Below are 14,941 nucleotides of genomic sequence, written 5' to 3'. Positions count from 1 at the left end.
GCCTGCCTGTTTACGGGCCGTAGCAGCGACCGCCCTCCTCGTTCAGGAAGCCGAAAAGTTAACCCTGGGTGGAGATACTGAAGTTGTGGTCCCCCACGGGGTGCCTCAGATACTGGGAACTGGTGCTGGGGAAAAGCATCTAAACCCCAGTCGACATACTAGATACGAAGTGGGGCTCCTGTTGGCCCCCAATCTGACCTTTAAGACAGTTAGTTCCCTTAACCCGGCCACCCTACTGCCCGATCCCCAGGTCTCTTCTGAGGCCGGCCCGACCCATGACTGTATTGAGGTCTTGCAACAAGAGACCAAACCCCGATCTGGTCTTTCAGACCTGCCCTGGCCCAACCCCGATGTTGAGGGATATGTTGACGGGTCTAGTTATGTGATAAATGGCAAGCGATTTACTGGAGCAGCGGTGGTAATTAAGGATAAAGGGATACACAAGTTTAAACTCAGCCCTAATTTATCTGCTCAGGCAGCGGAGCTAGTGGCTCTCATTGAGGCTCTCCGCTTGGGAGCCGGGAAGACCCTTAACTTATATACTGACAGTCAGTATGCCTACATGGTGGTGCATGCACATGGGACCCTGTGGAGAGAAAGAGGATTCATTACGGCCTCAGGTCAAAAGATTGCACATGGGAGCCTCATTAAAATGTTGCTCGAGGCCCTAATGCTCCCTCTCCGGGTTGCCGTGATACATGTGCGTGCCCATGGGAAAGCCCCCGAGGCCGAACAGCGGAGGTATAATCAGCTGGCTGATCAGGCCGCGAAGGAGGCCGCCTGAGACGGGGCCTTATGGCTTCTCATGGTTCAAGACACTGAGACTAAAACCCCTCCTCCCCAATACACAGCCGAGGAGATGGGTCAAGCCCAGGCTGCGGGAGGCCGGCAGGTTTCCTCTGGATGGTGGAGACTGCCTGGGGGAGAGGTTTTTGTCCCCAGGCCAGTACTCCAGGAAATCTTCCGGCTCTTGCATAGAGAGGGACATCTAGGGTCTGGGGCAATGGTTGATTTGGCCGCCAGATCCCTTAAAGGACTGGGTATGCACATGGAAGCCCAAAGAATTGTTAATAACTGTGCCATCTGTCAACAAACAAACCAGAAGGGATGTGGCCCTCCTGCCCCGATGGGAGGTCGGCCATGGGCTATGTTCCCTTTTCAAAGGTGGCAAGTTGATTTCGCTGAGATGCCCCCTTGCAGGGGCTATAAATACCTGCTTGTTTTTGTCGATCAACTTACCGGGTGGGTGGAATGTTACCCCAGCCGGCATTGTCAGGCCCGAGCTGTCACCAAAGCCCTGTTACAGGAGATACTTCCTCGTTTCCATCTCCCCGAGGTAATTGAGTCTGATAGGAGAAGCCACTTTGTCTCACAAGTGGTCCAGCAGGTATCCCAGGCCCTCGGCATACAGTGGAGACTACATACACCCTGGAGGCCGCAGAGCTCGGGTCAAGTAGAAAGGATGAATAGAACTCTCAAAGATACTCTTACTAAAATATGCATAGAGTCTAACTTAAAGTGGCTCGATGCTTTGCCCCTCACCCGCATTCGAAGGGCCCCGCGGAAGGGTCTTAAACTTTCACCCTTTGAGCTGGTCTTTGGGTTTCCTCCCTGAATACTTATCCCAGGATTCCGGGATAAGTCTCACAAGTGGTCCAGCAGGTATCCCAGGCCCTCGGCATACAGTGGAGACTACATACACCCTGGAGGCCGCAGAGAGTATAAGAATACTTATCCCAGGATTCCGGGAGGACGTAACCTGGGAAGTGGGAAATGACTTACTATGGAAACAGGTTTCCGGGTTGCAATCTGTTTTGTTACAGCTGCATCGATACGCGGCGCCTTTCCAGGCTCTTCCCTTGGACCAGCCCGTGCATGCGTTCCGGATCGGTGACCGGGTCCTTATCAAAAAGTGGAAGCGCGACCCCCTTACGCCGAGGTGGGACGGTCCACACACTGTTTCGCTCATCAGCCAGGCCGCAGTTAAAATTCTCGGGAGCGACAAATGGACACACCACACATGGGTTAAGCGGTTCCTGAACCCGAACCTGGAAACCGACTCAACAGAAGAGGACACCAGCCCTCTGTCCGCCCCGGCTCCGGAGACCCGGGGTGGCACGGGCGAAGACACCGTCTGGGAATATCAAGGACTTGACGGACTGAAAGGACTGTTTAAGAAAAGACGATAATGAATTTATTACTGATACTATTGCTCATGTATTCACACTGCTACTCTGGTTGGGAAAATAGGTTTGTACAACTAGGGGAAACAATAGCTAATTCCTTCAATCTTAGCAGCTGCTGGGTTTGTGGAGGTCCAGGGGATTGGAATGAGTGGCCTTGGGTAGCCCAGCCAGTACAAGCTAAATGGTGGATTAGTAATTTAAGTATAGTCCATGATGGAACGGGAAGTTGGACTGAGGATAGCGCTCCTTGGCGCCTCTATTCTTCTGGAGTAGGGATCCTTTGTCTCAATCGGACTCGACAGGAGGGAGTGTATGTGGGAGAAAGCCGATGTGACTGGACCCTATCTCTAGGATATGACTGCTACGATCACCCTAGTTGCCATACGTATGACTGTTCTAAATATCAAGGGCGATGGAACCACACCCACGTACAACTCACTAATCATAGCTGGGTAAGATGTTCCTACCAACAGCATACTGGCGAGGGTTGTAAGGCCGTAGGACTGGATGGGTTCTTTGACGCCCTCTTTTTAAGTTGCCAGCGCGATAATACCACCAGTAAGGACCATGTGGTACGCTGGTATCAGTGGGCATGGCAACACTCTAATGGAACTCAGGTAACCCATTTTAACCATTTCTGGTCTACAACCAAATAGCCCTAAATTCGGTTGTAATTGTGCTTGGAGGGAAGGGGCTGGGGCGTGGAAATGTGAATATTGTAATCCCGACGGTACGTCTATCGTACTGGGGGGTCCCCTAGAAATGGGTAACTCTTTATATTATGAAGAGCCGGGCCCCGAAGACTACCCCGAGACCTGGGAGGGTCCCTTTGCAAAGGGAAAATGGGCCCTAAAAGGCCACTATTGGATATGTGGACAATACGCGTACCGGAGATTGCCTCCAAATTGGTCAGGAATATGCTACATCGGATACATTAGGCCCTTGTTCTTTCTACTACCCCAGGTGCAGGGAGGCAAATTGGGAATTAAGGTATATGAGGATCTGATTAGGGAGAGGCGGTCTGTGGATTCCTCATTGACCGCTGGAAGCTCCCAAACGTGGGGAGCTCAAGAATGGCCCCCTGAGAGAATTATAAAACATTATGGACCAGCTACATGGAATCCAAATGAGTGGATTTCAGGGGCAAAGGAGCCCATTTACAACTTAAATCGGATAATCAGGCTGCAAGCCATCTTGGAAATAATAACTAATCAGACGGCTGCGGCTCTTGATCTTTTAGCCGATCAGTCCACTCAGATGAGAAATGTGATTTATCAGCACCATCTAGTTCTTGATTACTTGTTGGCAGAGGAAGGGGGAATCTGTGCAAAATTAAACGAGTCTAATTGCTGTTTACAAATAGATGATAATGGAAAAGCAGTAAAACAGATAACAAAGGAATTGAGGAAGTTAGCCCATGTCCCGGTCCAAACCTGGGGTGGGTAGAATACGGATTGGTTCACGTCCTGGTTGCCGCAACTAGGATGGCTCCGAGAAGGTTTTCTTCTCTTTGTACTCTTTATTACAACCCTATTAACCCTAGCTTGCTTCGCTCCCTGTGTAGTTACCTTGGTCCGACGAATGGCAAACCGAGTGATACATCAACAAATGATGGCTATGTATCAGCCAGTAAAGGCTGAAGATTGGGGGCCATAAGGCTCTCAAATTGCTTTTTAGGGGGGAGTTGTTAGACAAGAAGGCCAGATATATGCTTAGGTCAAATATGTGCTCATGCATTTGTCATTCTCCCCGCTTGTTTTTCTAGTTGCTACCCATGCCTAAAGTTACACGAACACAGGATATATATATGATATATACATGGAAAGGGGGATGAGTTAAACAGATGTGCCACGACCATGGGAAAGGAATGTGAGGGGGGGGGAACAGATGCTTCCTAATTGCTACCAGAAACAAATTTAAACAATGCATAGGTTAGCAGAATTCGACACGCTAAGTTGTTTGTCCATGGGTATAAAAGGACATGCCTTGTGCTTGTATAGTGTGCTCCTTCTCTGGCACGAGCCGAGAAGGACACCCGCTCAGCTGATTGAATAAAGAATCTGGTAAACGTCCTCCTGTCTCTCCGTGCCTCCTTGGGGTAATTGGGAAGGCTCCAGGGGGAACGAGCCCATTTGGCTAACACTAATAAATCCTGTGATTTCTCTGGCTGACCGATTACAGTATGTCTGGTGAATGAGAAGAAACCACCATAGAGGTGGTCAAATAAACCCATGAGCGACGAGTTATATCGGCCCGTGGTGCCTGTGCTCCAGCAAATTCAGGGCCTGGAGGCCCAGCTCCACCAATGTTTGGGGTTGAGTCTCTTCCCCCAGCACCCTCTGCCGCCCCTGTGCGCCTCCCCTGGAGCGTCCCTGCCTGTGCCCTGCTCTGCTCCCTTGCCGGCTACAAAAGGGAGTGGCACCGGCGGCAGGACGAGGCAGCGGCACAGCTGCCGCCTGTGGAGGGAGGAGGCGCACATGTGATGGCAGCCACCCCGGCACCCACCCCAGGGGAGGGGGCTTCCTGGACCAGAGAGGGGCCCAGCCCCTAGGAGCATGTGCAGCAACAATGCCAGGTGAGTGTGCTGATGGGGGTCCTCCCCTGGAGCTTGCTGCTTTGGGGGGAGAGGGATGGGGGGACTTTGGAGTCCTCCTCTCTGGCCCCGGCTCCAGGGCAGCCTGCATGCGCCCCAAACTCCTCATCCCCACCCCAGAGCCTTCACTCCCCACCCCAACCCTCTGCCCCAGCCCTGAGCTCCCCTCTTGCACCCAGAACCCCTCATCCCCAGCCCCACCCTGCAGCCCTCACCCCTATCCTCTGCCTTAGCCCTGAGCCCCTCCCACACCCCTAATCCCCAGCCCTCTTCCCCCCACGCCCCAACCCTCTGCCCCAGCCCCTCCCACACCCCAAATTCCTCAGCCCCATCCAGAGCCCTCGCACCCCCCACACCCTGACCCCCTCCCCCAGCCCCTCCCCCACCGCAAACCCCTTAGCCCCTCCCCAGTCATTTTGTTCTATGCACCAATGTGCGGGGCGGTGGGGGCGGGACTTGGACCCGTTCCGACAATGATACAAACCTGCGGCCCCTGAATAAGCCCCGCCCCCAATCCCCCCCCTCCCCCGGTGCCGGTGCCGGTGCCTGGGGCTGGAGGGAGGAAGTTAATAGGGGCGGAACTTCCTGCGCTCAGCGGCTCGTTGGGAAACTCCCGGCGCCCGGGCCGGGTCTGGTTGCAGGCGGGACTCCCGGGCCGGTGCTGGGACGAGCCCCGGAGATCGCGTCCGGCCCCGGCGGGGCGGTGAGTCCGGGCCGGGGGCGGAGCGGGGGGGAGGGAACCTGCCCCGGCAGCGGATCGAGTGGTGCCCGCGACCAGAGATCAGAGCCCGGTGGGTGTGGGGTGGGGGGGTTCGCCCAGCCCAGCGAGCTCCCGGGGAGGGAGGTTGGGTCTGTGTGTGTCTGGCTGAGCCTTCCAGGGTGCTCCCCACCCAGCCGGTTTCTGGGGTGCAAAGAGGGGAGCTCTGTGCAGCCAGAGCCCAGCAGCGGCCCCTGCAGCCCAGCCAGCAACTGCCCGGAGAAACAAGACTTTTAAAATAGCCTTGGTCATTTCCAAAGGCCCAGTGCGCACACACGAGGTGTCCTGCTTTAACAATACCGGTGTATTTAAAGCGAACAGCGCCGCCCCCCCCCCTCCCCCGCCAGCCCCACATGTGGATATAATTATTTTGTTACAAAGGTGCTTGTATAGGATTACTGTATCCCTATGATGAGGAAATAGATTATTCTACTTAGCTGCTATAACAGGGGGGCAAGTTTGTCTCCTGTACATAGGAGAAAGAAGAAGGGGAACATGCAGTGTCAGCTATGGATAGTTTTAACTCAGGAAGTTCCTTCGAGAGGAAATGTAGCCAAACTCCAAACCCACAGACAATGGAACTTCCCGTCCCTGCACCCTATAGCTAACTAACTGCTTGGTTTGCAAAATAACACAACGGGGCAAGTAAGTGAACAATGAGGGATTGGGGGGGGGGAGATGGATATAGCTTGCTAACGATTTCTGGTAACGATAGCAAATTTTGGCCAATCATAGAGCGATAGATTATTATAGTCAACTGCACTTTGGAGTAAGTTTTTTCCTTGTTCTTGCTGACTTGTAAGCAGGAACCCAACTGCAGTTGAAATAAACGAATCGCCCCTCCCAGGGCTCCTTGCTTGTCTAGCTGTGTCCATCTCTCCTTATTCCTCAGCTGGAACAGACAGGAATTTCCACAACAATGAGATCACTATATTGGTAAGAAATCTCACCCCCAACCCAAATAGTATGACAGGTGCAATGTCTGATGTTCAGTGCAATCGTTATAAACTAAAACCATCACAGCATGAGAAATGAAAAGCTCAGATTCAGGTCTCCTAAACTGAAGTTACGCTTTTTTAAAAAGCCCGTATAACAATATCCAGCAATAACATGAGAAAAGGAAGGAAGAAGTCGATCCATTTAGGCCATAAGGAACATTAACCTCACACCATTAATTTTTATTTCTGCTGCTGACCAGGGAAATAGGACAACTGCCCTGATAACTGAAACACGGCGATTGTCTCCACCACCGAGCATTGGCCAGTGTAGCTTTGCCACCAGAGCCTGTGAGTTGGAGACACTGCGTACGCCAACAGAAGGAGGTTTTCTGCCAGCATGGCTGCCCCAGCTCCTCAAATGACCCTAGCCACATGAGTGTTTCTCAGATGGGGCCACCAGGATCTTTTCTTGGGACGACAGTCTTCTGGGCAGTGATTGGGTTGAGGGGGGGAGGTGAAGCAGTGACTCCACCCCAAGCCTCCCCAGGGGTTGGATCCTGCCCCCTTCTGGAGCCAGAAATGCCAGAGGAGCAGGCAGCTGGTGTGAGTTCCCCACATTCCTAGGGGTGGTGGGGCTCGAACTTCAACCCTGCAGTGACAGGCAGCCGGCTCCAGACATGGGGATTTGGGCTCATCGGCTTTCAATAACTCTGTTTAGTAGAGAATCTGAGAGCCACTTGTCACTGCCCCTCAGATGCTACCTTTGTCCCTCACACAGAGCTAACAACTTATATGTTTCCCAGGTCTCAGTTTGTGTGATCGGAAGAGAAGGGATTTCTGAGAGGATGGAGCCCCCATCCAGCTCAAGGTCTCAGAGGTTCCACCACCCAGGACCACAACTGAGCTGTGACCTTAGAGAGAAGCTGCAGTATTCACGGCAACTAGGTAATAAGTTGTGTGTGGAGATGCATGTGGTGTTGGGGAGCATGGATAGTACAGCAGGGAGGGGAGTCCCTAAGGCAGCCTGTATGAAATCATTGGAACTGCATTTGGCTGTCTATTGGCATGCGGAGGCTGGGTGAGGTCCAGGAGCGTATGTGTCTGTGTGGGTCCCTCTAACGGTATCTTTATCATTCTTTAGATCTTCCTGCGCCTTATTTGTTTGTTCCTTATGATAAGGAGAATGAAGGAGACCAGGATATAGTGGCCTCGCTCTATAGGTTTGGCTTTATGGTGAGTTGTGAAACGGTGCTTGCTTCAGTGGCCTGCGTTGGGGCTGAGTTCTGGAGGGATGGGGATATCTGTGGGCAGGCTGAGTCTGGCATCTCTTGCTGTGTGGAGGAGGTTAGGAAAGGGGGTTCCTCCCCCCCATAATGCTGCATTGACAGTGATGGCTTTGCCCTTTGCTGCTCAGCTTGTGTCTGAGTGGTGAGATTGTGGCCAGAGCAGGCAGGTGCTGAGTGGGGGACCCATGTCATTTCAGATGCCAGTGACGTTTGAGGAGGTGGCCGTGTCCTTCTCTGAAGATGAATGGGCTCTTTTGGATGAAAAGCAGAAGGAGCTCTACAGAGATGTCATGCAGGAGACTTACGAGACTCTCATCTCATTGGGTGAGCAGTTGCTATAGTCCCCATAGTGTAGACATGGCCTAAATCTCCTATAAAGAACACAGCCCATTTCCCACCAGACAATCTGCTTGCCAGAAGGGGATACTGAAGCCTATATGGATTGTGTCTTTCCCCTTCATTCCAAGATTTTCTTTGCTGCTCTTTGTAGTTAAGTGATGGAGAAATACTTGACCCGTTGTGATGCATGTACCTCTTTCCAATGAGCAGGATTTCCGATCGCTAAACCAGATGCGCTGTCCCAGATGGAGCGAGGGGAAGAGCCGTGGTTCCCAGATCTCCAGCGCTCTGAGGAAAGGGAGAATGCAAGAGGCACTAGCACAGGTGAGGAATGAGGGACACCAGTCAGGAAACCATCTGGGCCTGAGGGAAAAGCTGGGATATCAGCAAACCCACTAAGGGCTGCTCCTGTTGTGTCTTATGTCATCTCACTCTCTATTGTGTCCTATCCTCAGGGCAGGAGTCACTCCTGGCACCCACTTGTCCTGCCTGACCCTGAAGCCTTTTCCTCCCCCAGCCTTTTTCTTAAGGTTCAGATGGGACTTTGAGTCAGAACTGGCCCCTCCTCACCCCTCTAGGGGAATATTGGGGAAATTTGCTTCCTGTCCATCAGGTTTTCTGATCAGAGACAAATCCCTTTGCTGCCCCCTCTGCACCCAATCAGGCAATGAATCAAACCTGGATTCTCTCTTTCTCCCACCAGGTGCTGGGACGGTGAGTGTGAAGGAGGGAACAGTTCAGAAAGTATCTACAGGAGCAGAACCACAAAGGATGTTCTCCAGGAGACACTGTTGCCCTGAGTGGGGAGATGCCAGTGAGTGTCAGGGCAGGACAGAGAGGCTCTGGGAAGACCCTCCAGGCAGGAGTAAATCCCCTCATAGCAAAAGAAGTTTAGAGAAATCCAAAGAGACCAGCACCCACCAGACAGCCTGCACAGGGGAGAGCCCAAACACAGGTGCTGAACCTGGGGAAAGTTTCAGTAAATGCTCGCTCCTCGTTAAGCATTGTCAGCAAACTTGTGCAGGAAAGGGTGCTTACAAGTGTAATGAATGTGGCCAAAGCTTTTCTCAACAACAGTGCCTTCAGAGACATCTGAGAAGTCACACAGGGGAGAGACCCTATAAATGTAATGAATGCAGGAAAAGCTTCAGACACAAGACAAGCCTCGTTCTTCATCGTTACTCAGTCCACAAGTCGGAGAGACCCCATAAGTGTCCAGTGTGCGGCCAGCAATTTATCCTGAGAAAGAGACTTATTGAGCATCAGAGAATCCACAAGGAAGAGATGCATAGAGGGTTTAACAGTGGGATTGTGAGAGAGAACAAGGATGAGCATCCCCAGCAGAAAAAGCCAGTGGGAGCAGAGCCTCAGGAGGCATCTCAGAGATGTGAACGGGCAGATGCTGGTAAGAGTCGGGGAAGGAGAGGACAGCGGCGAGCTTACCCGGCAGTGGGAAAAGACTGTGAATCTGCTGTATGCGAAGGAAGTTCTAAGAAATTGAACCGCACCATCGCCTACCAGGGAACCAAGGTGGGAGCACAACTGAACACACAGAGTAAAAGTAAGAGAGACTTTAGCAGCAGCTCAGCCCTTGACCTGCATCAGAAAACCCACCCGCATGAGAAACGTTACAGCTGTGCTGAGTGTGGGAAAAGCTACCGCCAGAACTCTCACCTCCGAAGGCATCAAAAAAGCCACACGGGAGAGAAACCTTATGTGTGTGCTGACTGTGGGAGTAGCTTTGGACGGAAGTCAACACTCAGTAAACACCTACGGACGCACAAAGAGGAGAAACCCTATAGCTGCGCTGACTGTGGGAGAAGCTTCAGAGAGAGCTCGTACCTTGTTCTGCATAAGAGAATCCACACAGGAGAGAAACCCTATCAGTGTCCTGACTGTGACAAAAGCTTCAGGCTGAAAGGGGACTTTTCCAGTCACCGTAGAACCCACACGGGGGAAAAACCTCATAAATGCACTGAATGCGGGCAAGGCTTCAGGCAGAAATCAACTCTGACTAAGCACCTGAGGACCCATACTGGGGAGCGGCCCTATAAATGTCCTCACTGTGAGAAAAGCTTTCGTCAGAAGTTCTCCCTTTCCCAGCATCAGTTAATGCATCATGAAGCGCGACCTCACAAATGCACTGAATGTGGGAAAAGCTTCTATCAGAAGTTCACCCCTACCCAGCAACAGTCAGCGCACCAAGGAGAGAGACCTCACAAATGTACTGAATGTGAGGAAAGCATCAATCAAACACAAAAGCTTGTTATACCCTTGGTAAACCTCCATGTGAAAAAGAAACCAATACAGCAAGTGTAACTTCAGATTACATTAGCTCTAGCAGTGCAACAGGGACGCCACGTGTGATATAAAACAGTGGGGTGGTACTTTCTTTGCTTGGAGAGGGACACTTAAGTAGAAGATGAGAAGGATGGGTGGGAAGTATTGGCTTATTTATGATGGCAGATACAAGATTCAGGAGGGGAAAGGAGCTGGTGAAGGTAGGAACAGATCCTTTGGCAGGGGTCGGGGGCGGGGGGGATTAGTGGGAATTTCAAATTAATGGAGTTGAATTTTGTGGAGGACTGATCATAAGGGCACAGTGGCAGGAGCCAAGAGCGCCTGGTAATGGAGATATGGGTCATTTAAAACCTGGGATGTTGGAGGAGTGGAGTGTGTGTGTGTCTTTTAGAGCTTGTCTATATGAGGAGTTCTGCCAGTATAATTATGCCGCTATGGTTATACTGGTACAACTTCCTATGGGGACACTTTTGTTCTGAAATGTTGTGCGTCCACCTGGGGAGTGAGAGATGTATAATTACAGTTGTGTATGGCCTGTAAAATTCCCCATGCAGGCACCCTTAATGAGGGAAGATTAAAGGTGACAGCTGAGCAGATTTAAGTCAGTCACGCTCCACCCCCACAGCAGCCAACCATGCCACTTTGGGTCTGTCTACACAGCAAGGAGCAGTAAGTCTCAGAGCCCAGGTCGGCGGACTTGGGCTCGCTCTAAGCGTTAACAATAGCCGTGAGATGTTTCAGCGCGGGCTGGAGCTTGGGCTCAGTGAGTCTCAGCGCCCGGGTGGACGCACTTGGGCTTGCGGAGCTCACGCTATGGTGCTAAAAGTAGCTGTGAGACCTGGCTAATCAACCTAGGGTCCCAACCTGAGCTGCAATGTCTACACAGCTCTTTTTAGCACAGTAATTCAAGGTCAAGTCTGTTGACCCAAACTCTGAGACTTGCTGCTGCTGGCTGCCCCTCGCAGTGTAGAGTAGACGTACCCTCGCTGGCTAGTAGCACTATTGGCTAAAAATAAACTCACTTTCGTAAAATATATGGTTAATAACAACAACAGGATTCCAGGGGGAGCCAACAGGGGAGGTAGGCGGCCTGAATTCCAAGCTCCTTGCGCCTCGCTATACCCCGCAGAATCTGTTCAAAATAACAGCAATCCTACTACGAATGTAGTTAATTTAGATTTATATCAATGCACCATCTGCTAAGGGATCCCTGGATAAGAGTTTGGACCTCTCCTCTTCTCCAGTAACGAAGCAGGCCTGCAAAAAGCAAACGCTATCGGAGAGCTCATGTCATATGGAGATGTAGGAAGAAGCTCCAGATAGAATCCCGAACAAACCTTGCAGGTGGCTTCAGTAGATCTCGGAAGAATTATCTGCTGACATTGTTCTTCAGAGAGTTATTGCTGATGTGAAAAAGACCACTGCAGCTCCTCAAACAAGCCTACGAAGGAGAGCAGGGCAAGTTGAGGCCCATGTGTCTACACTGGAGGACTCTGTAACAGCCAGTAACGCCTCCTCAAATCAGCAGCTGCAGAGAATTAGAGCCCTACAGGAGAGAGTGGACTATCAGGAGGGCAGAACAAGATATAATTTTGGTTGCCTTTCTGGAGGGCTTTGAGAAAAGTAAGTCTATTGAATTCCTAAATAAGGCTGACCCTGAATTTTTTAAAACTCCCTTCGGGAACTGATTTTGAAATTGAGAGGGAGCACCGTTTCTTAGCCCCGAAGCCCCCAGCAGATGTGAGGCCACAACATTTCCTCATTTTTTAACGATGAAGTTTTTAAAATGTGGCGCCAGACAGTTCCATACGGCCATGGAAATGAACATACAAGGCCGATGCCACGCTACATTTCATTTCCGGCCACGTTTCAGATTGAGACTGAAGGATAATGCCGCGGTTTTGGCACAGCAACAGAAGCTAAGAAATTTATGGATTCTCTGCGAGGGACTCTCTTCTGGTCAGCACCTGGAGACCGATCCTTTCTTTTACACTTCAGGGCATAGACTGGTCCTTATTCTGCTCCACCCCCAATGTCTGTATTTAAGAGAGAAGGAAGATGATCTTTGCTTGGTCTGTTTTACTGGAAACAATTTTTGAGGCTGCTTTTTCCTTGAAGATTTCTGCTTCCTCCACCGAGTATATAAGAAGTCGGGGTCTATAAAACTGCACCTGGAATTACCAGTGCCAGTGGTATGTGATTACCCAGATCCACAATGAAACCAACACCCCCATCTGCTAGGAAGAGCTATGGAGGTGAAACATTTACTTGATGCATAATTTATATTTCCCTTGGACTGGGACTGAATCTTATGATAGTGAGCGTCTGTCTGATATAGACAGTCTATACTGGTTGCTTTTGCTTAACAGTTACCCTGTGAGACACGAACAGGGAATTGCAGTTCTCTGCACAGCGATTTGCTGAATCCTTCTTTCTCACTGAAACACGCCCTTCCCCAATCCGGATCTGTATAAATTGCCTCACTCTCCCCTGCAGATTTATTTCCCTCTTCTATCCCTCTCCCCCTTTTGTAAATTATTGTTAGCTGGCCTCACCTCTTACACCCACCTCTCACACCTCCAGTCCCCTGCCCTCCCTGACTCCTGCACCCCCGACATCCCCACCCTGAGCACCAAATGGGAGCTCCTGCACCACTTCTGCCACATTCCCACCTGCACCCCTTGCACCAAATGGGAACTTCCCCAGGTAAGCGCTCCACACCCCAACCTCCTGCCCCAATCCTGAGCTCCCTTCTGCACCCTAACTCCCTGGTCTAGTGGGCGGAGCTGAATTTGTTGACAGTGAGTGAGAGGGGCTTGTGCTGAAGGACCCTGGTTCAATCCCCACCAATTCCTGTGATGTCTACATGTGGCCATGATTTTATTTACCTATCAGTGTAGGTTATTTAGCCCATTCCTGGACACACATGTTGCATCTGCTGCTGGCCACCCCTGAGATGTAGGTCCTTCATCCACACAAGGACATGGCCCATCAAGGTCAATCCAGCAGCTCCCATCTGGTCTTCACCTCCGCAATGGACGGTGAGCCCTAGCCTGATCAGAGAAAGACAGGGTGGTGTTCTTCAGGGGAATCTGCTGGTGCTCCCATATCTCCTGCTCCACCTCAACCCCTTGCACCCTAAGGGTTTTCCAAAGAAACCACTAATTTCAGATAAAGAAAACAGCTGAGATGAGGTCACTGTGGGTGGATTTACTGAGCAGACTGGTTCTAATGGAAGAACAGATTTCTTCCCTGCTCTAGGGAGATTCCCATAGGAAAAGTCTCTGGTGGTGGGGGTGGGGGAAATGGAAGCCGTCAACCCCTTGAATGGCAGGAAATCAGGACTCGGGGAGTTAAGGGGTGTCTGTCCTGCTGGATGGAGCAGACCTGGGAGAAGAAAGGGCACTAGTGGCATTGTAGGGAAGACACTGACTTCTACCTGTGAAGGTGGCTGTGAAGATGTACTTGGCCACAGAGCCCTGAAGCAGGAGAGAAACCCCACACATGTCCCGATTGTGGAATGGGCTCCAGCATGAGCTCGTCTCTTATCTGACACCGGAGGATCCACCCGGAAGAGAAACCCCATCAATGCCTTGATGGCGGAAGGGGCTTCAGCCAGACCTCCCACCTCATCCAACACCAGCGCACCCACGCTGGGAACACCCCTGCAAATGCCCCGACTGTGGGTGGGACTTCATCCAGAGCTCGTCTCTCGTCACCCACCAGAGGCTCCACACAGGTGAGCAACCCTACAGATGCAACCTGTGCAGGAAGAGCTACAGCCAGAGCTTGACACTGATTCTCCACCTCGTGCTCCACACAGGAGAGAGACCCTACCAGGGTGGCGTGTGTGGAAGGAGCTTCAGCCACAGCTCCAAACTCATGGCAGTACAGCTGCCACCTGTGTGGGAAGAGCTTGCACCTGCTCAGCCATCAGCAGGTCCACACAGGTGAGCGGCCCTACAGGTGCAAGGAGTGTAGGAAAAGATTCTGCTGGAACTCCAAGCTGATCAGCCACCAGAGGACCCACACAAGGGTCAAACCCCATTGCCGCTCCCAGTGCGGGAAAAGGCTCAGCCAGAACTCGACTCTGAGACACCAAAAGATCCACACAGGACAGAGGCCCTACAAGTGTCCCCAGTGCAGGAAGCACTTCGGTGAGAGCTCCAACCTGCTCACCCACCAGAAGACCCATCTGGGTTACAGATCCTACTTCTGCTCCGAGTGTGGACAGAGCTTCAGACAGAGCTCCAACCTGATCCGGCGCCAGTGCATCCACACTGGGGAGCAGCCCTACAAATGCCCTGACTGCAGGAAAGGCTTCAACCAGAACTCGGACCTCATGAAACACTTGAGGATCCACATGTCGGAGAGGCTCTATGTTGCCCCCAGTGCGGGAAGAGCTTCAGCCGCAGCTCAACCCTGATTCAGCACCAGAAAACCCACATAGGAGAGAGAGAGAGAGAGACCCTATAAATGCCTCTTTTGGGTTGGGACCCCCCAAAGTTACAATACCATGAAATTTCAGATGTAAATATCTG

At 51.6% G+C, this 14,941-nt stretch overlaps 1 protein-coding gene across 9 annotated transcripts; it reads left to right on the top strand.

Annotated features, from left to right (window-relative positions):
- The first annotated feature begins 5,362 nt into the window (after positions 1-5,362).
- Positions 5,363-13,120, top strand: LOC120403145 (zinc finger protein 436-like). 9 transcript variants are annotated; one of them, XM_039533927.1, is made up of 8 exons: positions 5,363-5,482; positions 6,429-6,472; positions 6,735-6,822; positions 7,278-7,419; positions 7,616-7,707; positions 7,958-8,084; positions 8,310-8,423; positions 8,800-13,120. In XM_039533927.1, the coding sequence occupies exons 4-8, from the start codon at positions 7,320-7,322 to the stop codon at positions 10,416-10,418; spliced, it is 2,052 nt and encodes a 683-aa protein (XP_039389861.1). In that variant the 5' UTR covers positions 5,363-5,482; positions 6,429-6,472; positions 6,735-6,822; positions 7,278-7,319; the 3' UTR covers positions 10,419-13,120. The 9 variants fall into 9 exon arrangements, with proteins under 9 accessions (XP_039389861.1, XP_039389857.1, XP_039389859.1 ...); XM_039533924.1 differs by having other exon boundaries at positions 5,370-5,482; positions 6,343-6,472; XM_039533925.1 differs by lacking the exon at positions 6,735-6,822 and having other exon boundaries at positions 5,369-5,482.
- Positions 13,121-14,941: the final 1,821 nt, after the last annotated feature.

The sequence above is a fragment of the Mauremys reevesii genome, linkage group 4 (genome assembly GCF_016161935.1).
Source record: "Mauremys reevesii isolate NIE-2019 linkage group 4, ASM1616193v1, whole genome shotgun sequence".
Taxonomy (NCBI): domain Eukaryota; kingdom Metazoa; phylum Chordata; order Testudines; family Geoemydidae; genus Mauremys; species Mauremys reevesii.
The sequence above is the reverse complement of the archived record's forward strand: the minus strand, read 5'-3'. Positions and strand labels throughout refer to the sequence as shown.

Bases quoted from the DNA above. Each gene is read 5' to 3' on its own strand.
- LOC120403145 (XM_039533919.1), top strand. From the start codon at position 6,907: ATGAGTGTTTCTCAGATGGGGCCACCAGGATCTTTTCTTGGGACGACA. The intron at 7,420-7,615 runs GTAATAAGTTGT...ATCATTCTTTAG, and splicing joins GCAGTATTCACGGCAACTAG to ATCTTCCTGCGCCTTATTTG. The intron at 8,424-8,799 runs GTGAGGAATGAG...TCTTTCTCCCAC, and splicing joins TGCAAGAGGCACTAGCACAG to CAGGTGCTGGGACGGTGAGT.